The sequence below is a fragment of the Schistocerca nitens genome, chromosome 2 (genome assembly GCF_023898315.1).
Source record: "Schistocerca nitens isolate TAMUIC-IGC-003100 chromosome 2, iqSchNite1.1, whole genome shotgun sequence".
Taxonomy (NCBI): Eukaryota; Metazoa; Arthropoda; class Insecta; order Orthoptera; family Acrididae; genus Schistocerca; species Schistocerca nitens.
The window spans coordinates 140315665-140342607 of record NC_064615.1 but is presented as its reverse complement, the minus strand read 5'-3'; the positions used below and the strand labels follow the sequence as shown (position 1 = coordinate 140342607).

General features: G+C 39.3%; 1 protein-coding gene across 2 annotated transcripts in view; it reads right to left on the bottom strand.

The window, feature by feature from the left end:
- LOC126235841 (DNA polymerase alpha catalytic subunit) overlaps positions 1 to 26943 on the bottom strand; it is a 330143-nt gene that overhangs the window by 224515 nt on the left and 78685 nt on the right. For both annotated transcript variants that reach the window (XM_049944704.1, XM_049944705.1), the window contains 3 exons: positions 23719 to 23910; positions 21926 to 22102; positions 13983 to 14190 (listed from right to left, as the gene is read on the bottom strand). In XM_049944704.1, coding sequence (XP_049800661.1) covers positions 13983 to 14190; positions 21926 to 22102; positions 23719 to 23910 — 577 coding nt within the window. The remainder of the gene's footprint in view (positions 1 to 13982; positions 14191 to 21925; positions 22103 to 23718; positions 23911 to 26943) is intronic.

Here is a 26943-nt window from a genome sequence, read left to right as displayed (position 1 = left end):
AGGGGGACAGGTGAGGGGGAGGAGGGGGACAGGTGAGGGGGAGGAGGGGGACAGGGTAGGGGGAGGAGGGGGACGGGAGGGGGAGGAGGGGGAGGGGTGGAGGGAGAGGGGAGGAGGGAGAGGGGAGATGGGGGAGGGAGAGGGGAGGAGGGAGAAGGAGGGGCAGGGGAGGGGGAGGAGGGAGAAGGAGGGGCAGGGGAGGGGGAGGAGGGACAGGGGAGGGGGAGGAGGGGGACAGGGGAGGGGGAGAAGGGGGACAAGGGAGGGGGAGAAGGGGGACAGGGGAGGGGGAGAAGGGGGACAGGGGAGGGGGAGGAGAGGGGGAGAGAGAGGGGGGAGGGAGGGGGGGAGATGCTGGAGCACATCTTTTTCGATTGGATACAGCAGGGGAGTGAACTGCAGCTGCACAACAAACCAGTGAATGATAATTTGGAATGAGAATTTCATGAAGGTATCAGGCGAGTCATCTAAACTGGTGACACTGGGGAAGATGAGGCACATCAAGAATAGTGTCACAAAACTTGACTCTTTTCATGAAAATGCGATTTGTCGTTTGAGCTATAAACATACACTGAGGTGACGAAAGTCATGGGATAGCAATAAGCACATATACAAAAGGTGGCAGAATCACTTACGCAAGGTGTTTTTAAAGGGCAGTGTATTGGTGGAGCTGTCATTTGTACTCAAGGTGATTCGTGATTTCTGACGTGATTATGGCTGCATGACGGGAATTAACAGACTCTAGACATGCAATGATAATTGGAGTTAGACACATGGGACACTCCATTTCGGAAATCATTAGAGGATTCAATATTCTGAGATCCACAGAGTCAAAACTATGCTGAGAATACCAAATTTCAGGCATTACCTCTCACTACAGGCAATGGAGTGGCCTTCACTTAATGACTGAGAGCAGCCACGATTGCGTAGACCAGTCAGTGCTAACGGATGAGTAACACTGCATGAAATAACAGCATAAATCAATGTGGGACAAACGACAAATGTATCCATTAGGGCAGTGCAACGAAATTTTACATTAATGTGCTATGTCAGCAGTGACCAATGCAAGTGCCTCTGCTAACAGCATAATATTGACTGCAGCACCTCTTCTGAGATCATGAACATATCAGTTGGACCCTAGACGACTGGAAAACTGTGGCCTGATCAGATAAGTCCCAGTTTCAGTTGGTAAGAACTGATGGTAGAGTTTGAGTGGGACACAGACCCCACAAAGACATGGATCCAAACTGTTAACAATGCACTGAGCAAGCTGGTTGAGTTTACATGGAAATTGACTGGATCCTCTGGTACAACAGAACTAATCATTAACTAGAAATGGTCATGTTCAGCTACTTGTTCCCTAATAACAATGGAACTTTTATGGATGACAACACGCATGTCACCAGGCCACAACAAGTGAATGATTTACCCTCACAGATCACCTAACATGAATTCCATTGAACATTTATGGGACATAACTGAGGTGTCAGTTCATGCACAAAATCCTGCACTGCTAACACCTTTGCAATTATGGATGCCTACAGTGCCTGCATGGCTTGTTATTTCGGCAGTGGACTTCCAATGACTTGTTGAGTCCATGCCACGTCAAGTTGCTGTACTATGAGGTATCCCGTGACTTTGGTCACCTCAATGTATTACTCCAGGAAGGAGTGTCCAACACTTAAAAAGTTACATGCTACCTTTGTAGCAGCAGCCTGTTTCAGGGTAGGAAATCATCATTGCCATGAATTGTGAAAAGTTAAGATTCAGCAATAAATTTATTTCTGGTCACAAATTATTAACGGAACATGAAGATATTGCAGCTTTCTTAGGGAATTGGTATGGCAAATTTTGACGATATAATTTGGCTTAATGAAACATGAGTGTGTATGACATAGTTCAAAAGAAAAAAGAAGAAGAAGAAGGTGGGAAAAAAAATGCTGGACAGGCTGTAGTTTGGCAGCTCCAATTGGGAAAATAGTAATTGTAGCACATGCCAGGAATGCAAAAGGTTTCATTCCTAATCATCTGCTGTTATTCAGTTTAAGCAAGACCTCCAAATACCACAGACACACCACAATACTTTTGTGAAATGGTTTGAAGACTCTGTGTTTCAAAACTTAATGAAGAACTCCACTATTGTTCTGGATAACATGCCATATCATTCTGTTTTACAAGATAAGGCACCCACAATGGCAATGAAGCAAGAGACATTTATGTCTAGTGAAACCTAAGATATGTATTGACAGTAGTTTGACAAGGGGAGAATTATTACAGCTTGTCTCTCAAGACAAACCAAAGAACCCAGTTTACATAGTGGATGAAATAACATCAAAAATACAGGTATAAAGTGCGCAGAGTGCCTCCCCACCACTGCCATTTCAACACAACAGAAGTGATTTGTGCTAGGTTAAACATCACACTGCCAAAAAAATAAAAATAACTAAATACATTTTGAAGGACGCAATTGAAAAAGTGACACCGTAATATTGGCAAAAGCTACCGAATCATGTGAAATGAATGATACAGGAAACACGGAATAATGAAAGTGTGTTACAACAGTGTATTGAAGACTTTATAATACCTGTCACCGTGAGCAGCGAAACGGACAGTTCCACCAACTCTGAATTACGCAGTGTTTTCCCACTGTCTGACTAGTGTACAGTGCACTTTAATTGACCCTTTGCTTCAATTAAATCTTGTGTTTGTGAATTTGTTTTAAACGATTTCACTTTCCTGTTGTGTAGCTTGAGAATACTGTTCAGCAAGCTCCAGCTCGAGAATACTGTTCAGTAAGCTCCCATTATCTCCTTATGGTAAGTTAGACTGCATTCTAAATATATTTCATTTTGTGCAGACACACCAAGATCTTGTTTCAGTGTGTAATAGTGTTTGAGATATGCAATGATAAAGTAGGAAACTTTTACGGACATGAAAATTTCTCCTATTTCATTAACCAACATAACACTTGCTCTAATTAAAATTAACAAAAGATTGCCCTAATTAAAATTAAGAAAAGATTTTTAATATTATGAGCCACATTATAGAGATCTATATCTTATTTTAATTTCAGATATATCTACTTGGTTTTTGTGCAAGACAGAGGGGTTGAAAGCAATTTTCTATTGCTGCGAATAGCAATGTGCTGTGGTGGCTGCCTCCAGACAGTACTTCATGCAACAACGTTGCAACTTTGGACCTCAAATGTTATGTGCCAACTAGTTTAAATCAGACTTTAGTTTCACTTCAAAGACCCTGTTGTAATTAATGTTAATTAATTGAAGCAGTGATAAAAATGTACTGATAACTTCCAAAATACTTTTCCTTGGCAAAATCTGATTTCACATACTCCCCTTATCAATCATTTGAAACATAACAAAAACATACTGTAGAATTTTTATTGTGATTTTTGATTTTGTTAAATGTTCTAAACCTGAATGTCAACCCAGAGCAATTAACGTATGATAAAAAGGATTTGCATACGATCATAATCAAGCTCAGCTGAAGGTGGGGAGAGAGTATCAGACAGTGACAGACAGGTTATGTGATTGGTCTCTTAGCAACAGGAGAGATAAATTACAATTTCAGAAACACTGAATGGTTTATTCAAGAGAAAGAAGTCTACAAATTGTGCAAGTCAAATCATTGGCCCACCTATGGCCGTTATGCAAGCAATTATTCGGTTTGGCATTGGTTGATAGAAATGTCGGATGTGCTCCTGACCTGCGCATTAGATTATCAAAATCCCGAGCTGGTTGCAGGGTCCTGACCCTTTACGCTCCAAATGTTCTCTGTTGGGGAGAGATCTGACAATGTTACTGGCCAAGGTAAGGTTTGGCAAGTACAAAGACAAGCAGTAGACCATGCACGGGCTGGCATTATTTTGCTGAAATGCAACCCCAGGATGGCTTGCCACAAAAGACAACAAAACAGGATGCAGAATATCGTTTACATACGACTCTTATGTAAGACCTCCACGGATGACAACCAAAGGGGTTCAGCTATAAAATGAAATGGCACTCTGTCTAGGGCATCTCCAGACACATCTTTGCTGGTATTCAGAGCTCAATTCAAAGTGGGACTCATCAATGCAGACAATTCTGCTCCAGTAAGTAAAATTCCAGACCACAGACGTTTCTGGAGATTCCCCGGACAGCAATGGGATACCAATCTCACTGTCGTCTGCTGTATGGTCCGACAACCAGGAGTAATGGTCTGGGATGTCATTTCATTTTATAGCAGAAACTCTATGGTTGTCATGATGGCACCCTTACAGTACAGCAGTATGTCGACGATATTCTACGCCATTTTGTTGGCCTTCACAGCATGCCATCCAGGTCTTACATTTCAGCAAGATAATGCCTACTCACACAAAGCCAGAGTTTCTACTGCTTGCCTTAGTGCTTGGTAAACCCTATTTTGGCCAGCACTGTCACTGGCTCTCCCCCCAATTGAGAACGTTTCGAGTATAATGGGCAGGGCCCTCCAACCAGCTTGGGCTTTTGACGATATCCCTCTGGAGGACACCAACAACTTTGTCAATCAGTGTCAAGCTGAATAACTGCTTGCATGGAGGGCCAGAGATGGACCAATGGCTTATTGACTTGCCCAATTTATGAAGCACTTCTCTTGAATAAATCATACAATTTTTCTGAAATTGTAAACATTTGTTTGTAAGTAAATGTAAATGTAAATGACTTCTTTCAATTTCCATTCCATTGGGATAATTCCTTCATGGTGCTTTTTTCCCCTTAAAATGTACATGCTGTGTGTCACTTAAGGGAGGGGATAGGCACTGTATTTTCCTTTTGGTTAATGGTGTGGTGGCAACACTGATGACAAACATAATGATGCTATTTTGATATACTATACTTACGCTGGAAGAAAAGAGTAAACAAATATTCCAAGAAGTTTTTCTTTGTTATTCAAACCACAATACAATCTCAGGTACCAGATTAAGCCGTGGACCAGTGTCTCTAGATGAAAAGAAAACTAACGTAAGTACATCCACAGGAGCAGAGGCTCAACTAAATGCCAAAAAGTAAACACAGAAAAATCTCAATCCAATCCAATGGCGATTCTTCCGAAATGTCATTAACATCATTATTTACTGTGTTTTTGATTCACCTCCTCAACCACACAAACATTTAATGCTTGTTAATATTTTTCACCTGTTGTAAGTTACTATGCCATGTTAACTTATGAAATATAAGGCCTATGCAACGTTACGCTCGTGTTTTATATTCTACATGCTTTTACTGCTCTCACATTCTCTCTATAGCAATTTTGAACAGTTTTGTTGGATTCAGAATATTCGATCATTTCCAGTTATCATGAAACTGTAACTTCTGCCATCTCTCTAACAGTTACCTTGCTCCATTCCACATCATCTTTTATTTTGTCTTCTTCATACCTGCAACATCTCTGTCTGTTTGTGTAGGTACCTCTGTTAACTAAGTATCCCACGCATCTATGCCTGCATACACTTCCTTTTGAACTTTTTGTTGAATTGTTGAATTTAATAAGGTACATACCAATTTTCTTAAATAATTCTACCATTGTTTTAATCTCTTCTTAGTCTGTGACTTACAAGTCTATGATCACTAACAATTTTAAATTGGTTTAGGGGTATCCTATCCTACACAAGTTCTTTATCTGTGAAATTGAGACATCTCTCAGCAAACACAATATTCAAACTACATGGAGAAAAGCAGCTGGCTGATATCTTTCACAACTGCTGGTGTTTTGACAGATGAACACACTGTTACTTCCTAAGCACAGATGCAAATAGATGCCACAGATGCCGTCGCACAAGAATATTTGAACCCTTGGGAAACGGCTCAATGCAGACCAAGAACCAGAATACAGCATATACAGAAACAGAAACACACACACACACACGAGAGAGAGAGAGAGAGAGAGAGAGAGAGAGAGAGAGAGAGAGAGAGAGAACAACTAGCACCATCAAACAACCAAAAATGACCAACATCAGAAACTATCAATAGTGAATATCAACAGTCAATGGATGAGGTAGCATTAACTCCTCCCCTCTTTTGTTTGACCAGGGAGAGAGCAGGATTCCATGCAGAATTTAAGGAAATATCTCCCGCTGTATTTAAAATGACACTTATTAATTTAACCGCCTCAACTGCTTCCTTAATAACACTATCCCAACAGCTGGAAACACACAATACAATCACTGTGTTGTTACATTCTATGGAATGACTGGTACCAAGGTAAAGCTGCTGTAAGTGTGTGTGTGCCCTCCATAGTCCTGATGCTCTGAGTAATGTACAACATGCCACAACTGCATGGGCTATGTTAAACATCCATTTTAGACATATCAAGATTATCTTTTACAGGCCCAAGAAGGGTTATTATATGGTGGTTGAAAATACTTCACATCATGTTTTCCGCAGAATATGACCACTCCTGTTAAAACCGCTTCCTGCATAAGGAAATAGTGCCATAGGCTTTATTTTTGGCACTCACTTGATTCACATTTACTTGACCGTGCAACTTGTGTCCAATCTGCCTTTCACTGTAACCATTCTAGTGATACGCGACTTTGAGGTGGGCTAACTCAGCTGACAAGCTTTCACATTTAAGTTGATATACGTCCTATGAACCAAAGTACCTCTTCACTCTCAACTGGATGGTGACAACTATCAGCCTGAAAATACAAAACAGGGGAGTTGGCCTCTCAACATTCATCCTGAGCTACACATTTTCACCCAACAGTAATATTACAACAGATGAGAAGGCTGCTCTGTGTTCACTCAGGGTTGTTGTTGTTGTTGTGGTCTTCAGTCCTGAGACTGGTTTGATGCAGCTCTCCATGCTACTCTATCCTGTGCAAGCTTCTTCATCTCCCAGTACCTACTGCAACCTACATCCTTCTGAATCTGCTTAGTGTATTCATCTCTTGGTCTCCCTCTACGATTTTTACCCTCCACGCTGCCCTCCAATGCTAAATTTGTGATCCCTTGATGCCTCAGAACATGTCCTACCAACCGATCCCTTCTTCTAGTCAAGTTGTGCCACAAACTTCTCTTCTCCCCAATCCTATTCAATACCTCCTCATTAGTTACGTGATCTACCCACCTTATCTTCAGCATTCTTCTGTAGCACCACATTTCGAAAGCTTCTATTCTCTTCTTGTCCAAACTGGTTATCGTCCATGTTTCACTTCCATACATGGCTACACTCCATACAAATACTTTAAGAAACGACTTCCTGACACTTAAACCTATACTCGATGTTAACAAATTTCTCTTCTTCAGAAACGATTTCCTTGCCATTGCCAGTCTACATTTTATATCCTCTCTACTTCGACCGTCATCAGTTATTTTACTCCCTAAATACCAAAACTCCTTTACTACTTTAAGTGTCTCATTTCCTAATCTAATCCCCTCAGCATCACCCGATTTAATTTGACTACATTCCATTATTCTCGTTTTGCTTTTGTTGATGTTCATCTTATATCCTCCTTTCAAGACACTGTCCATTCCGTTCAACTGCTCTTCCAAGTCCTTTGCTGTCTCTGACAGAATTACAATGTCATCGGCGAACCTCAAAGTAGATTCTGATATTCTTATCTTACCTGCAGACAAGGACAGTGCTGTGTTGGACAAGCAGGATTATGCTCAAAAGATACCGTGTTTACTATCCGATTCAATGTATCACAGACACAGAGCTGATCCAACATAACAGGTTCAGAAGAAGGCTAACAATCCTCTGCATAAAAGATCTCTCACAAGGGAATATTAAGACTCTTAACTCTTATTGTGCTGTCCCTCCTAGATTGTATAGCCTTCCAAATATCCACAAGAAGGGGTTCCTCTGACGCTTATTGTCAGTAGCGAATCACTTTGTTACTCTGTTGTGCCCAATAGTAGGTATGTGTGTACATCACACTAGGAACTTGGTAGATTTCTTACATCAATTACAGTGACTGCCTTTGAGTGATTCTCATAAGTTAGTAACTTTTGATGTAATCTCATTCCTCCCTAGTGTTCAACTGTCTGATTCATTATGGTAAATTGAGGTTAGCTTTGGTACTGAAATAACTAACCTCTTCCAACATCTATTGACTTTCACTTACTTTTATTCGGTGACCAGTTCTATGAGCAGACATAGTTGCAATGAGGAGTGCTCTGTCAACCACTATTGCTAATCTTTTTATGGAATATTTTGAGAAATGTGTCCTGGAGTCTGCACGACTGAAACCCATGTGCTTTCATAGATGATACTTTTTTTGTTTGGCTTCTCGTAAGTAAAAGTTTCAGCAGCTTTTTAGAACATCTGAATTCAATCCACCAGAATATTCGTTCACCACGGAGGAGGAAAAGGATGGCTGCTTTCCCTTCCTTAACAAGGTCAGCAGCAAATGTGATATGTTGAACATACAATTTACAGGAAACCAATCCACACTGACCTGTAACATCAGGCTGTTAGTCGTAATCATTTGGCTTAGAGCGAAAGGGTGCTCAGTGCCTCGGTCCATAGGGACCATGCCATCTCAGAGTCTCAAAATTTGTCAGCCGAGTTATTTTTTATTTATTTATTTATTTATTTATTTATTTCATCTATCAGATTCTGTGGGACCATGTGAGCCAAAGCTCCTTGGCCATGGAATGAGTCTGTGCATAGTTTACAGAATGTTGTATAGAAAACTTATAAACAACGTATAAAGGAATTAATAAAACACAAAATATGGAGTATATGAATAAATAAAACATTTATGAGAAAAGATCTCAATTACTGCAAGGAGCTCCTCTACAGAACGCCACAAGAGAACCTTTTAACTTGGGTTTGACACTACCTGCTCAACAATGCATGCCTTTCCAATACAGTGCTCAAGGAAATGTTGTCCAACTGCATGTTGTTTTTCTGCCTAGTGTTCATTGAATGAATGTTGCAATGTCTTACAAATGAGTTGATACTGTCAACAACAAATTCCATGGTGAAATACATGTATAAAGGTGGCAGAATTAGAATTCAGGCACACCTGACAATGATCTACATGAAGTTCACAAACTGGCACCTCTAATCAGGCTGGCTACCAGCTTCTGGGCTAAGAATATTCTTAGACTGCAAACAGAGTTGGCCCAAGATATAACACCACATGAAATTTTAGAGTGAAAATAACCAAACTAAACAAGCCTCTGTGTTTCAGTGTGACAGACAGTGGAGATCATTCAGTTTCTGTTCAAGATGTTGCACATGATACTCCCAATAAAGCATTCCATCTGCCCTCAGGCATAGGAACTTGAAATGATTAACTTCACTGACTGTTTGACCATTTTTGCCAATAAAATTTCCCTTTCTGGACAAGTTGCAATTCAAAAACCATACATATTGTGCTTTGTTACAGTTAAGCATTATCTGTTTTCTGAAAGCCATATGCTGTTGTAACTGACTATCCTGTTAGCGACATCATTAATATATGTCCAATGTCTTTCACAGCAACCCTTGTGACCATCAGCAAAGTAAAAAATGTTTTAATATTCTCTCATGTTGAGTGGCAGATCATTGATACACATCAAGGGACACAATGGACCCAGCACAGTAACCTGTAAGGACTGGAGAAGACCTCTCTAGTCATTTTCCTCTTCCTAGGTGGACCTTTAGCATACTCAGTACGGAAATTACACTGAACTGTTGTCACCAACTGATTCCTCAAACCAAAACAAACAGCTAGCACACTTGGGTCCAGTGAAGGCAGCCATCTTTAATGCAAATGCTTTGTAGATACTATGAATTAATTTATACGAATTTTCAAAGTTGTACAGTCCTTTTTGAAAAACTGTATTACTATTCGTCCTGAATGAGTAGTTCAAAAGGATAACTGATCATGTGAAATACAACTATTCTTGGGAAATATGAATGCATCAAAGTATAAGGAGGTCGTTACGATATAGTGGGAGTAGAAATAGTAACATAGTTTCAGTTGATAAAGAATTTTATAAATGGAGTACGATTATTGTATTAAAGATTACGATTTTTGTTTGTTTGTTTTTTCTAAAAATACAGGCCAATTTTTTTAAAGAAGATACGTGTGTTGCGTACCAACCTCATATGGTGAAGTAAAACGGGTAAAATTTTTTATGTTCCAGAGCAATGCTATCTCACTACATTCCAGCAATTTCGAAACAAGGCAGCCGCAATGGAAATGTCTTGCCACCGAGACTGGATCAGAGCAAAACTCAATATTGGCGTTTCTGCTGAGCCAGGCTGCAGACTTTAGCACAATGTAGTGGGTGAGAGTACCAAAACAGGGTCACGTCACCTTCATTCTGTGACAAAAGAAAAGCTAAAGCAAGTGCAACAAACAGTATCAAGAGCTTTTACGAACCAGTTCTACACTATAACAAACTCGTTAAGCAAGCACAGCAAAAGGAAAACCACTGATACCTTTGCAATGGCAAGATCTATGCAGTCATGACAAGTGATGTCAGGTAAATGTTAGCCATTACTTCACTCCATAAATACCCCAGCAGTTTAGCTCGTAAGGCAGTCAGTCGGACGGATCAATGGCGAAAATGACATTCACACTTGATTCCGTGATTGCAGTGAAGTGACGTCTGGCGAAAGTCTGTTGTAGGTTACCTGCACGGAAGTCTTTCCTTCCCACCAGGATAGGACGCCAGTGCACCTGACATTCCAGTGGAGTGAATAGGCCATATCTGGATGGCAGGCCAATTTCGTCTAACTTCACTGCTACAAGGCAACCATCATTGCAGTACAACAGATGGCGAAGAACGGTGGTGGGCAGGAGGGCAGAGCACCTCCCAACACAGCGTGTGTAAATTCAATACACGTGCTGCTGTCGTGTTATAGCCAATGCTGAAGTATGCAATGTCAGCTGCCTCAAGCCGGCTGAAGGCTGCTTGTGACGAATTCCTCAGCAGGCATTATTTTTCCATTTGTTGAAACAATTTTATGATTTCTTCTCTGCTTTGATGAGCTGTTAGAATATTTTGGCGTTAAAATGAAATACTTCAGATTCCATAAAATGAACTTCAAAAACAAACTGGTCAGGGTGTCACAGTTCCTGCTATAGTCTCAATGTGCACTTGGCAGAAATAATATCAGCTTCGAAGTTGTTCAGGATGATGAAACTCAAAAGGGTTTAATAAGATGCAAGGTGACTGGAATGCTGAGCAGTCTGCAGGGTCTGGAAACTGTGATACTGACATCTCTGTGATTAGTGATGTTGAAGAGATTTAATGCTACGAATAAACTATTGGAAAAAGTTGATGATGATAATGAGACAGTAACAAAGTTGAAAAATTCTTTACTTGAATATATTTGAGGAATCAGCGTATGTATGACACATATGAAAAAGCTGGCACTGAAAAGAGGAAGATAAATATGTACAAAACAGTCACAAAAAGTAAAAAGTCATGAAAACTGAAAGTGGACAAAATAGCCAAGCTTGACACTACTTTTGAAAGAAAGGAAGATCTTCAGGTGAATACATTTCTGGTTTTATGGTCAGATCAATAACTGAAATGGAGAAAAGAAAAAATCAATTTTTCTGGACAAGAAAACACTAAACTATTGAAATGTGCTAAAAACTGCAACATAACTTTTTTTTAGTGATGAGGTTGTTGATTTTAAAGCATACATGAAGAGCAACAAAATAAACACCTACTCCCTAACTATTTTGTATAGTGTGTTGCAAGAAAACATCGTTCAAAAACTGTTTCCAAATTTGCAGATTGCACTATGAATATTTTTGTCAATCGCAGCAACCAACTTTTCTTCTCCTCAAAAGACTCTAGAGCTATTTGAGATCACCCACGTCGCAGGACCGAGTCAACAGTCCTGAATTCTGATATAACAAAGTAACTAGACGAAGATATGATCGATGAATTTGCTACAAAGAAAGCACATTGTACACAGCTCTGCCTGATTTGAGTGTGCTAGGTTCAATATGCATGTATTTATAATAATAATAATAATTATTATTATTATTATTATTATTATTATTATTATAATTACTACTACTACTACTACTACTACTACTACTGTTAGCAGTAGCAATTGTAGTATTCAGTTACGTACAGATGTAAGTTACTTGGTGGTATATTAACGTCAAAATGAGGGGTGGAAGTATTTTTCTCTGCCTTGGGGCAGCAAACAGCTAAATTCGCCCCTGGGTACAACAAGAGATAGTTGACGCCCTGGCAAAGGGTGTGGTTGAACTTTTAGAGGCCAGGGTAATGCTGGGTTATTAGAGAATTGTTGGTTGGTAGCTGGTTCAAAGGGTTACTGGTGTCAGAAGACGAGATGGCATGGGAGTTCCGTTCGTGGATGAGCTGTTTAGAATTCTGTCTGTTAACAAAGGCTCTGGCAAGGTTAAAAGTATATTTCAACAATTGCTGCTTTCCACTGAACATGCAGCGACCATTGGAAATGAGACTGTAATGTAGAAACTTCCTGACATGGAAACGGTAATATTCTGTACCAAACTGCTGTTGGGATTTGCTGTTAGTTATCAGTTCTGTAGCTTTTTGTAGAGGCATAGTGCCATTGTCTATTGCTGGATTCTTAAGTTCTGCAATTTATTGTCTCTGAATAAAAAGTGCAAGGAGCAATAGGGTTCCTAAGAAACATGTTACTGTTTGTTCTACATAAAATAATGAAGGACTGCCCACTTACCTTGGAATTAGAGTAGTAATGAGCTGGTTTGTTTTAACTAAAACTGAAACAAATTTATCCCTCGACTACACGACTTCGGGTCTTGAGCAAGTTGTCATGAAATATTTAATCAAAGAGGTCTGGAATAGTTAAAATCAAATGATGGAAAATCCAGGATGGAAGTAACAATATTATGAAAAGGATAGTTGCTGCTCACCATGTAGCGGAGATGCTGATCACAGATAGACACTGCTACACGACTGCCACAAAATAAGCTTTTGGCCAAAAGGTCTTTGTCAAAAATAGACCACACACACACACACACACACACACACACACACACACACACACACACACACGCACACGCACATGCACACACATACATACTAATACAACTTGCACACACATGACCACAGACTCTTCTGGCAGCTGTAGTCGACTACCTGGAGTGTGTGTGTGGTCTATTTTTGACAAAGACCTTTTGACCAAAAGCTTATTTTGTGACAGTCGTTTTGCAGTGTCTATCTGTGATCAGCATCTCCGCTACATGGTGAGCAGCAACTATCCTTTTCATAATATTGTTACTTCCATCCTGGATTTTCCATCATTTGATTTTAACTATTCCAGACCTCTTTGATTAAATATTTCATGACACCTTGCTCAAGACCCGAAGTCGTGTAGTCGAGCGATAAATTTGTTTCAGTTTTAGTTAAAACAAACCAGCTCATTACTACTCTAATTCCAAGGTAAGTGGGTAGTCCTTCATTATTTTATGTAGAACAAGCAGTAACATGTTTCTTAGGAACCCTACTGCTCCTTGCACTTTTTATTCAGAGACAATAAATTGCAGAACTTAAGAATCCAGCAATAGACAATGGCACTATGCCTCTACAAAAAGCTACAGAACTGATAACTAACAGCAAATCCCAACAGCAGATTGGTACAGAAGGTGGATGGCAAGAACAAAGACCTTTTGGCCGAACACTTATTTTGTGACAGTCTTTCTGTTGTGCCTGTCTGTTACAGTTAGTAATACATGTACTAAATACATTAATATTCCCTAAGAAACCATTACTGTGATGATAATGACTTACCTTTGTCAGGACAGAATTAATACAGGGCTAGCGTGTTTCAGGACTACCAACTGCATGAAGACCAAATACAATATTTCCAGGTACAACTAGTCATTTCCTTACAGACCTACTACACACTATTGCATTTATGATTAAAATGCATGATGTGCATAAAGGAAGTAGAACCCATAGATCATTTTTTACTTCTCTGGAATTAGCTTCATTTTGTTGTAACAGATTTTTAAGCTCTACTATACTCACCACAAAAGTGTTGCTGGAATGGTGGTTGTGGTGCACCACGGTCAAGCGGAAAGCTATTGTGAACAAGACAGCCAACCATTACCACTTCTGACTGAGATGTACGAACATTAGCCACTGTGCGTATATTCAATGCAAGAATAACAAGTGGTGGTGGTGGCTTTAGATCTACAGGGCTCACTTCCAAATGTCCCATTTTACTGCATACAGCCTGCAAATACCAAAACACAGTTATTACTATTAACAATGTCACATGCATTTAATCACTTTCATCTTTTTTCATATATTCAATCATGAGAGAAAATTTCTGAATGTGGAACTAGTCATGATAATCACCAATAAGAGAATTTTTAGAAACAATCCTTAGTGCCTTAGGAACTAAATTTTATTAAACTTCCATATAGATACTATTGGATTTAACAAAGCATTGTCACTCAGTGCACTCTTTCAATCACTCTTAATCCATCAGTATAATTAGTATGGCTAGAGAGCATGTTAATTAGAAAATATCATTTACTGAAAATATTAATGCAGTATGAACATGCACATTTGAGATGAGATTAGGAGACTGGGACCTATACTATTCAACAGTACAAGAATCGAGCTTCAATGTAATGCATTTTATTCTATCTGAAATTAATTATGTTGTGTATTAATTGACTTTTCAGTTCAGAGAGGCTGAAGCTTCTCATTGTAAATTCTGTCAGAACTACTGTGAGCTTCTGGACTGACTACAAAGTTTCGTTAGTTCAATTTTTCTGTACAAAATGACATACAGCTGTGACTCATTAATCCACTAATTAATAATTACATGTAATTCACTTTAAGTTGCATAGGTTAAATACTGTCTTTTGCAACTGCAATGAAAGTCATATTAAGTTCAAATGCATTTTGCTTTGCTCTAAAGCATTTTCAGTGGTCACTGTAAGTGCAGAAGAAACAGGCCAAAAAACAATGAAGACAAAATATATAACTCACTGTAATATGGTGCTCTTTCACATAAATAAGGGGCTTCTTCACAACTGTGCATTTTTCTAAATTTGTAACTAGCAACATTTTTTATAACTCGATTCTATTGGTTCTTGTAGTCCATTAAAAACAGTAAATTCGACCCTAGCCAAACTTTCCAGTATTAGTAGTTTTCAAAATAAGAGTTTGTGCCAGCACTGCCGTTTACGAGATCCACTTCTACCATGAAATACTTAAGTCTGCAGTGAGATTGCAATGGAGAAACATCTAAGCCCATCTGTAAGAAGGATATACCACAGTTGATCCTGTGGATATGATGTTGTTGTGGTCTTCAGTCCTGAGACTGGTTTGATGCAGCTCTCCATGCTACTCTATCCTGTGCAAGCTTCTTCATCTCCCAGTACTTACTGCAACCTACATCCTTCTGAATCTGCTTAGTGTATTCATCCCTTGGTCTCCCTCTACGATTTTTACCCTCCACGCTGCCCTCCAATACTAAATTGGTGATCCCTTGATGCCTCACAACATGTCCTACCAAACGACCCCTTCTTCTAGTCAAGTTGTGCCACAAACTTCTCTTCTCCACAATCCTATTCAACACCTCATTAGTTATGTGATCTACCCATCTAATCTTCAGCGTTCTTCTGTAGCACCACATTTCGAAAGCTTCTATTCTCTTCTTGTCCAAACTATTTATCGTCCATGTTTCACTTCCATACATGGCTACACTCCATACAAATACTTTCAGAAACGACTTCCTGACACTTAAATCTATACTCGATGTTACCAAATTTCTCTTCTTCAGAAACGCTTTCCTTCCCATTGTCAGTCTACATTTTATATCCTCTCTACTTCGACCATCATCAGTTACTTTGCTCCCCAAATAGCAAACCACCTTTACTACTTTAAGTGTCACCCGACTTAATTCGACTACCGTATTTACTCGAATCTAAGCCGCACTTTTTTTCTGGTTTTTGTGATCCAAAAAACCGCCTGCGGCTTAGAATCGAGTGCAAAGCAAGCGGAAGTTCTGAAAAATGTTGGTAGGTGCTGCCACAACTAACTTCTGCCGTCGAATATATGTATCGCTACACAGGCATGCTTTGTAGGCACAAAGATAAATATTGGCGCCAAAACTTCTGCATCAATAAATAAATTTAAAAAAAAAAGGTGGAAGACGAGCTATTTGTCTCCGCCCCGAGTTTCGACCACTGCATTTTCATACATTATCCAATGAAGTAAATACAAATTCCGTATTGTTCATCTTCGAATGTAGCAGAATTTCAGTGTACTACGAAAATTTGACTGGCATGACTGTTTGGAATGTTTGTCAATATGGCCAACTCTACATTCTGAATTTTTTCCTACCTGTGAGAAGAAATGGTAGCTAATAGGAACCTGATGAAATGTGAATCACATGCAGTATTCTCTTCACCATAAGAATAATACGAATATAAACATTTTGCCATGTATTCTTTCATGTTTGCTGCTATCTCATTTAAATCCTGTCTGCCTAATAAACTACGAAACTAGAGTGAGACAACAGCAAATGCGGAAGAATATACGTATCGTGTCATGTTTATATCCGTATTATTCTTATGCCTAATAGTGATACAGTCAGAAATGAAGCACGGCAACTGACTAGATTTTTAAAGCTAAGATGACTAATTTCTGTGCAGAATTTGATGAACTAAAGAAGCGGCCGCAAAGATTTTCAAACAATGCATGACACAGCACAGTAATGCATTTTCAGCTTAGAGTGACGTAAACACCTATAACAAAGAAAACGGCACTTATCAGATCAAAGCAAAATAAGCAATCGATTCAAACCAGACGAAGCACATGGAAAAGGAAGGGTACCCGTATAAATACGCACGGAGCGCCTGACACATGGCAATGGATACCTGGTAAAGCTTAACTGCTAAGCTTACGACTCGAACCAAACTACTGTAGGTGTATCGTCATTCATACGATCTCAATTGTGTCTCATATTACAATGGACCAACTTTATTTCGATTTGGCGGTGCGGCCTAAACTTTTCTCTCCCCTTGAATCTCAAGTCTCAAATTTCAGGTGCGGCTTAGATTCAGGGATTTTTTTTTTCCTTTATTTCGAGTCTCATTTTTCAGGTACGGCTTAGATTCGGGTGCGGCTTAGATTCGAGTAAATACGGTACATTCCATTATCCCCGTTTTCCTTTTGTTGATGTTCATCTTATATCCTCCCTTCAAGACACTATCCATTCCGTTCAACTGCTCTTCCAAGTCCTTTGCTGTCTCTGACAGAATTACAATGTCATCGGCAAACCTCAAAGTTTTTATTTCTTCTCCATGGATTTTAATTCCTACTCCAAAATTTTCTTTTGTTTCCTTTATTGCTTGCTCAATATACAGATTGAATAACATCGGGGAGAGGCTACAACCCTGTCTCACTCCCTTCCCAACCACTGCTTCCCTTTCATGCCCCTCGACTCTTATAACTGCCATCTGCTTTCTGTACAAATTGTAAATAGCCTTCTGCTCCCTGTATTTTACCCCTGCCACCTTCAGAATTTGAAAGAGAGTATTCCAGTCAACATTGTCAAAAGCTTTCTCTAGGTCTACAAATGCTAGAAACGTAGGCTTGCCTTTCCTTAATCTAGCTTCTAAGATAAACCGTAGGGTCAGTATTGCCTCACGTGTTCCAATATTTCTACGGAATCCAACCTGATCTTCCCCATGTTCGGCTTCTACTAGTTTTTCCATTCGTCTGTACAGAATTCGTGTTAGTATTTTGTAGCCGTGACTTATTAAACTGATAGTTCGGTAATTTCCACATCTGTCTACACCTGCTTTCTTTGGGATTGGAATTATTATATTCTTCTTGAAGTCTGAGGGAATTTCGCCTGTCTCATACATCTTGCTCACCAAATGGTAGAGTTTTCTCAGGACTGGCTCTCCCAAGGCTGTCAGTAGTTCTAATGGAATGTTGTCTACTCCTGGGGCCTTTTTTCGACTTATGTCTTTCAGTGCTCTGTCAAACTCTTCACGCAGTATCATATTTCCCATTTCATCTTCATCTACATCCTCTTCCATTTCCATAATACTGTCCTCGAGTACAACGCCCTTGTATAGACCCTCTATATACTCCTTCCACCTTTCTGCTTTCCCTTCTTTGCTTAGAACTGGGTTTCCATCCGAGCTCTTAATATTCATACAAGTGGTTCTCTTCTCTCCAAAGGTCTCTTTAATTTTCCTGTAGGCAGTATCTATCTTACCCCTAGTGAGATAAGCCTCTACATCCTTACATTTATCCTCTAGCCATCCCAGCTTAGCCATTTTGCACTTCCTGTCGATCTCATTTTTGAGACATTCCTATTCCTTTTTGCCTGCTTCATTTACTGCATTTTTATATTTTCTCCTTTCATCAATTAAATTCAATACTTCTTCTGTTACCCAAGGATTTCTACTATCCCTCGTCTTTTTACCTACTTGATCCTCTGCTGCCTTCACTACTTCATCCTTCAAAGCTACCCATTCTTCTTCTACTATATTTCGTTCCCCCATTCCTGCCATTTGTTCCCTTACGCTCTCCCTGAAACTCTGTACAACCTCTGGTTTAGTCAGTTTATCCAAGTCAACACCTCCTGAAATTCCCACCTTTTTGCAGTTTCTTCAATTTTAATCTACAGTTCATAACCAATAGATTGTGGTCAGAGTCCACATCTGCCCCTGGAAATGTGTTACAATTTAAAACCTAGTTCCTAAATCTCTGCCTTACCATTATATAATCTATCTGATACCTTAGAGTGAGTTGTTAACATAGGTTTAATATACTTCTCTAGAATCGAAATAAAGTTGGTCCATTGTAATATGAGACACAAAACCAAGTGTTAGCTTTAATTAAGTTGTGCTCTGTGCAAAATTCTACCAGGGGGCTTCCTCTTTCATTTCTTACCCCCAATCCATATTCACCTACTACGTTTCCTTCCCTCTCTTTTCCTACTACCGAATTCCTGTCACCCATGACTATTAAATTTTCATCTCCCTTCACTATCTGAATAATTTCTTTTATTTCATCATACATTTCTTCAATTTCTTCGTCATCTGCAGAGCTAGTTGGCATATAAACTTGTAGTAGGCGTGGACTTCATGTCTATTTTGGCCACAATAATGCGTTCACTATGCTGTTGGTAGTAGCTTACCCGCATTCCTATTTTCCTATTCATTATTAAACCTACTCCTGCATTACCCCTATTTGATTTTGTATTTATAACCCTGTATTCACCTGACCAAAAGTCTTGTTCCTCTTGCCACCGAACTTCACTAATTCCCACTATATCTAACTTCAACCTATCCATTTCCCTTTTTAAATTTTCTAACCTACCTGTCCGATTAAGGGATCTGACATTCCACACTCCGATCCGTAGAACGCCAGTTTTCTTTCTCCTGATAACGACGTCCTCTTGAGTAGTCCCCGCCAGGAGATCCGAATGGGGGACTATTTTACCTCCAGAATATTTTACCCAAGAGGACGCCATCATCATTAACCATACAGTAAAGCTGCATGCCCTCGGGAAAATGTACGGCTGTAGTTTCCCCTTGCTTTCAACCGTTCGCAGTACCACACAGCAAGGACGTTTTGGTTAGTGTTACAAGGCCAGATCAGTCAATCATCCAGACTGTTGCCCCTGCAACTACTGAAAAGGCTGCTGCCCCTCTTCAGGAACCACACGTTTGTCTGGTCTCTCAACAGATACCCCTCCGTTGTGGTTGCACCTACGGTACGGCTATCTGTATCGCTGAGGCACGCAAGCCTCCCCACCAACGGTAAGGTCCATGGTTCATGGGGGGAGCGGGGGGGGGGGGGGGGGGGGGGGGGGAGGGCCCTGTGGATATATTAAACCCAAAAATAGACTATGTTTGTGACATGTTCCATGTTCTACTGTTTATGACTCAATAATTCATAGGCAATTCTTAATAATTACATGTGTGATCATATACATGACACAAAAGACTGTTAATTCTTAACAATGACTTATAATAACAGAGTTGATTAATGAGAACATAGTATTGCTGTGCACATGTAACATTAATAATTCTATACAAGTGGAAGGACAGTGTATTGAGTGATTTCTTAAGTGACTGTTATTTTTCACACTTGAACAGTTTGACTATGCAGATTTTAGGTTATTACACTTGAACTACATTTTAGAACATCAACTGAAGGTAGTACATAATTATCCATTTATCTGCATGAAATTGAAGTATGTGAGAGACAAACTGGCCATAAACATGAGTTCTGACAAGCTTCAAGTGCAATTAGAGTGTTTGAAAATCAGTTTTGTGTGGACTACATTATTGACAGTAGCCTATTTTCAGCCAGTTTTCAACAGAGGTGCTGTTACCAAGGATATCTGTGCAGGTAAGCCTGGTAAGTTACAACCTATGCATAGCACACTAGCAATGATGAGTAATTCCTTGCTCAATAGGCTGACGATTTTATTATGGCCTTTACCAAACTGTTAAAACCCTGCTGTAGGTTCGACTGAGAAACGTGGATACAATTCATGTTCTCAGTACATCCCACATGCAGTCATTTCACTGGGAACACAGCAGTCAGTTGCACATTGAATCAAGACAGTCCCACATTAATAAGAAAGGAACCAAATGTTGCCATTATGTAACAACAAAGTTCAAATCACAGTTGGACAAATCCATATGCAAACCAAATATTGTCATCAGATAAATTCCAAACCACAGTCCTGGAAGGTTGTTGTTGAAAGGTGCACCTGAGAGCTTAATGCAAACAGCGCGTGGTTGACAAGTGAGAATATGGCAGTCCACGTGAGTCCCTAAATCTGCCATGAATGGCACCGGCACAATCATCCTACCATGTCACACATAACAACCTCGCCAGACATAGGCGTGATTATGCAAAGTGATCCATCGAACATCAATCACACAGCATTACAAGACAAAACCTAATCCAGAACAGATCTCCAGTGCCATATCCACAGATACTCCTAATCCTTCAACCACCTCATGAACCAACTGAAAATGAACAGATCCTCACTGTTAGATGTCACCCTGGACTGGAACAACTCAACCACAACCTACACATGGGTTCTTACTACGCTTAATTGTTTTCTTGCAGTCAGACACCACAGTGCCAATAAGTTTTCAGGACATCATATCCACAAAGGCTTTTGAGCTAGAATATATATTTTTATTTTATTCTGCACTACCAACGAATATCAGCATTTGCATCAGTGCCATGTACACGTGGAGTAGAACACCTTTACATGTGTATGTATCTGAAAAAAAGAAAATCATCCCAAACTCTTTGTACATAGTTACGCACGAGTAGTACACAAATGTAAATCTGTCACCTAAGTATGACTATATGTGTATACAGTAATGACATCGCAGAATTTTTAATTTTCTTGTACTTTGTTTGAAATGTGTTTCCGGCAATGGTGGAAATTTCCTGAATATTGTGCTGTGTTGTCAGGATGTGCACGTGTGTGTGTGTGTGTGTGTGTGTGTGTGTGTGTGTGTGTGTGTGTGGGCACGCGCGCGCGCTGAAAACAAGTCTCAGTGTTCATGAAATTTTCACTCACAGGTGTGTATAGAGAGAGAGAGAGAGAGAGAGAGAGAGGAATCGAACTGTCGGCACATTCTGAATGAAACTATGAATGTTGAGCTGAGCTTATTGAATGCAGGCATTTCATTTTATTTTCTTTTTCTTTTTTTTAAATTTAAAAGTTATATATGTGGACTGAAAAATGTGTGCTAGCTGCCACACACTACTGCAACCATACATAATTAAGTCCATTTGCCTCATTATTCTTGCTTCTATGAAGGAACTGTTTCATTCAAAATTTAAACCAACCCAGGAAATTTTAGTAATTGGGTGTGAGCACATACATGGCTTGAAAGGCAATTCATACTTTCTATTAACAAATTAAAGGAAACAATTTTTATATATTCTCAAACCTCTATTTTGCACCAACTAATTGGGTTTGCTACAGGTTGTGGTTCGTGGATATCCAACCAACATGGTCCTCGTATCTTCCTGTCTAGTAATAGCAGTTCCAGTGATGATGTACGAGTACCAAATACATGGCTAAATGTTTCACCTTTAAGATCAGATGGCAGCGGTGGATACTGGGCCTGAAAATTCCCTTCCAGTAAATTAGCTTGTCATTATACTGCATATATACAATTTGCAAACAATAAAAATAAAGCAATAATCCAACTTTGTATTTAGGTGTTTCTTCCGCCAAATAAGACATTTTCATAAATAAGAACAAACAATACAGAGAAACTGATGTTTTCCTCAGATTAGTTCCTTTCCAAAAATTTCCCCGCCACTGCCACAAATAATGCCTCACACAATGTCTACATTTACTGATCATCATGCAATTTCCTGAATTTCATCTACAGATGGATAAAGAGTACTGCCACTCACTCTTGGTCTTTGAAAGAGGAACTATTCCACTCACAAAGAAATGTTAGTCCAACAGAACATTTTATCTCAATTTGAAGCTATCAATAATCTCCTCTCCAAATTTTCTGATTCTCTCTTAGATTCACCATCAGACATCGAAGTGCTAGCAACATCCTCTTGGAAGACAGACTTGCTGATCTTTGACGGCACTGTTCTTTCGTAGGTCATCAGCTCCTACGCTTACATACTACTTACTCTAAATTAAACTAATTTATGCTAAGGACAACACACACACACACACACACACACACACACACACACACACACACACACACACATGCCCGAGGGAGGACTCGAACCTGCTGATGGGTGCAGACATGCACTCTGTGGCAAGATGCCTTAGACCACGCGGATACCCTGCACAGCCTTGACTCAGTTAATCAGCTGTCATCCATGGAGACGTGTCAGTTGCATCACAGTGCTTCTTTGCATAAACATTGCTCCCTGTCACTGGTAATTCTACAGTGGCAGACAAGCTTCCTACCATCAAGTTTTTCTAACTAGGGACACAAGGAAACACAAAGTCTTAAATAACTAATTGTTAGTTTTACTGGGTCACAGAGTGACAACAAGAATATTAGTACACAAACAGTAATCACATGACAGGAGCACATTTGACCACTGAGATTATGAAGGTCCGAGCATCCACATATAATCCCAGCAGGTGCCAATGGTGTCAGGTTGCTCATTCCTGCTGGAGCAGAATCAGGCTGCCCCTAAAAACATACTACTCGTAATAGCTGTAACTATTAGTCTGCAAATGAAGTAAATAATAATGCAATGTTGTTCAGTACAATGTTTTCAGTTACCAACAGAAATATCTGCTCTTATACCCCTAAACCTGTGTATAATAAAATGTATGGGGGATAGTTGAGTTAACAGATTTCAAACAAGAATCAATTTGAGATCATCATTTCACACAGTTTTATTTCCCCCGATGTGTATCAAGAAAAGCACAAAAATGGAAATTGAAGACAACAGGTATCCAATTGGTCGACAAGTATAAGTTACACTGCCAGATCTAGAAATTAGGTCTCAGTTCAGTTTCTGATTCAACTCGTGTATCAATGACCTATACAGAGATCATTAAAAAACACGCACTGTATAATGAAATAATTCTTAATTTGTTAGAGATATTACTCCAAATTATAAAAAATATTTCTGTCCTTTAATCGATATTAACATCATCATTACAGTAAAACCTATGTAAAAAAACTAAATTAATTAAGAAATTATAAATACAGTAAATTAAAAGTTACAAAATACATACATTACTTACAGGATATTTCACCTCCAAATATTCTGACACCAATGGGACCCCTGGCTCATTGAAACAGTATGAACGTTCAACCTTTCGGCATTTAAACTGCAGAATCTTGTTCTTCTCTGCTATTTTCTTGTTAAATTCCTCATAAACATCTGGAAATTTTACTTCTTGCCCTGTGCTGACATTTCCTTCAAGGTCCCACCGCTGCATATTCAAAACACAAGTATTATTCTAAAAATCGTTTAGACAATTGGACCATACAATGTCACTGAGTAGGAGGTTTTCTTTTACGTATGTACAGCGCAAGATAAATTACATCCTGTACATTAAAGACATAGACTAATTCACTGTGAACATCTGCAAGCAACCAAATGTATATTTTACTTGGATATATAGCACATGGTTTTGGCGAGCACCAAACATGGAAGAGATCATTTTAGAAGGAATGTTTACAACTAGTAAATCACAGATTTTCATTAAATCAGCCACTGCTACTTACCTAAGCTACTTACCTAATAGTACGTTTGGCTATCTCTGACTTGAAAGTCGGCACAATTTGCTACTAAGTTATTTCATGAATTCTGTTAGTTTTGATACATGTAGAGGCAGAGGTCCCCAGTTTCCATCAGTAGGTACCGCATTTCAAAAGTTTACAAGAGGGTGGTTTTTCAAACTCTTAACAGGCAATTGATACTGCTGGTATTGTGTAAATCAGGTGATCAGAACACTATCCAATTCATAGTCATACTCCTCAATACAGAAGATCATGATACTGGTCACAGGGATTGGATAATTGTCCTGCTAGAAAATGTTATGTCCAATAAGGAAGCAACAAGGTTTAAAGTGTTTTAAGAAACATGCAGTGTGTCCAAAGAAGCTAAGGCAAATGTTTCCTAATACCAAAATATTGTGTCCCTCAATCTCTGAAACTTTGTGAGGCATGACACTACTTTTCATGGAGTGAAGAAAATAAATAATTTTTGATCCACTTTTCTTTTTTGAAAGAATTAAAGAAGCAACATAGCTGCTGCCACATAGTAAACTACAGATCTACTTTTTCTGTTCCCCATTGTCACTTTATCCTAAGGAATAACAGAATTAAGAGACCTGGTAGGACAACTGAATGTAGCCTACACAGTTCCAGTTAAATAACTGTTCAGATTTTGACTTGTTTGGATAACTGAGCATTAATTTGGAAGGTGTGTAGGTGTCTTTACACAATGAAACACAAATGTTCTTTCTTTTCAATTTGGAAGTATGATGATTTTCAACATTCGAGAATGCCTGTTTACTTTTCAGTATGTATTGCACAAAGAAGATGGCACCAAATTATATTCTTTTGCTATGTCAAAGAGTTTAACATTCCAATTGTCAATCAAAAGTAACTGTCAGCCTCTGCTGAATTTGTTTCTTTTGCTATCCACAACTAGACACAACTTTGACTGTACAAAATTCCGCTCTTTTATAAACAACACAATATAACCAATTTTTACACTAGGGCCTCAAGGCAAAGTTTTCTTTGGCATCATGTCGCATGTGGAAACTGGCATGAGTTCGAACTTATTAACCAGTTGCTATGACCTGCCCACTGATTGTGAATTACTGATATTTTTCTTTATCAGTAATTTAATGGAACTAATTTTAAAATATTAGGAATTTCATTACAATTGGATTTCAGTTTGCAAAGTGGTATCAGTTGAAATTTGTGACTGGACTGAGGATTTCTTGCTAGTGAGGATGGAAAATGTTATATTGGATGGGGACTCATCTACAGATGTAGAATTAGCTTCACGTGTGCCCCAGAGAAGTGTGTTGCATATTACTGATCTGTCAGACAATATTACTACGACCCTCATATCTACTGAAGTATACAGTTATCTACAATGAATTACTACCTGAAGAAAGCTGCATAAATATCCAGTCAAATCTTCAAATGAAGTCAAAGTGGTGCAAAGATAGGCAATTTGATTTATATGTTCAGAAATGTAAAGCTGGGCACTTAACATAATTCAAAACAATAGTATCTGATGACTACAATATCAGCAAACCACAACTGAAACAAGGCAACTCATATTTGTAAATTTATTTAATCGTATGGCTAGGGCCCCCTGCCGGGCAGACTATTCGTCGGGTGTCAGTCTTTCTATTTGATGCCACTTCGGCGACCTGCAGTCGATGAAGATGATAGTAGGAGGATGATGATGATGATGATGATGATGACAGCACAACACCCATTCCCTGGGCAGAGAAAATTCCCCAACCCAGCCGGGAATCAAACCCAGGCCCAGAGGATTGACAATCCGCCACACTGACCATTCAGCTACCGGGGATGGACATATCTGTGTGTAACAACTTATGGCGTCACATTTGACCATGTGGAGCACACTAGAAGCACACAGAAGGGGTATACTGACTTCTTCCTGGGAAAAGGGGGGGGGGGGTCGTGGGAGAGAGCTGGCAGCAGCTTTAAAATTCCCTAGGAGTGGTGACCCTATCGTAATAATAGCATATATGCAGATGCTGGATTAGTCCTATACCAGTCCCAACCCAGCAGTGGCTGGACATTGGGCACTGGAAGGGAACAGACTATGAAATGGGTTGATCTCATTAGCTTCAGTGCAAAGATAAAGCAGGTGACAGACTACAGTTCACTGGCAGGATAATGAGAAAATAACAGGTCTACAAAGAAGATTGCTTATAAAATACTGGTCTGACCCATCCCAGAATATTGCTTAAGTCTGTGAGACACATGCCAAATAGGTCTAACAGGAATTTTGAATATATACAAAGAAGGGAAACACAAAAGATGACATGCTTGTTTGAACCTCATGAGACTGTCACGAAAAAGGTGAAAAACCTAGAGATGTGAAAAAGAAGGTCTCTAACAACTGAACATTGGGCTACATAATTTGAGCTCACATGAAGATTATCACATTTAAATTCTGGCCTTAACTCCATCTATTCAAGTTAATGCCATACTAAATGCACCTTGAACACTTACAAAATCATACTGCTGTGGAAACATTCATAAGCAGCCAGGCAATTGAAGTGATTGTCACAAAGGTAAATAAACAGTAACAAGTAAACTTTCATGCCTGGAAATGTTACACTCATTAAAATATTTCATTATTATGCCATAGTCAAATGAATGTCTTGTTGTCTGCAAAGGACACCTTCTGTCAATGTTGCAGAACTACTGCCAAATTGTCTCACTGTCATGTGCTTCAAATGGACTTA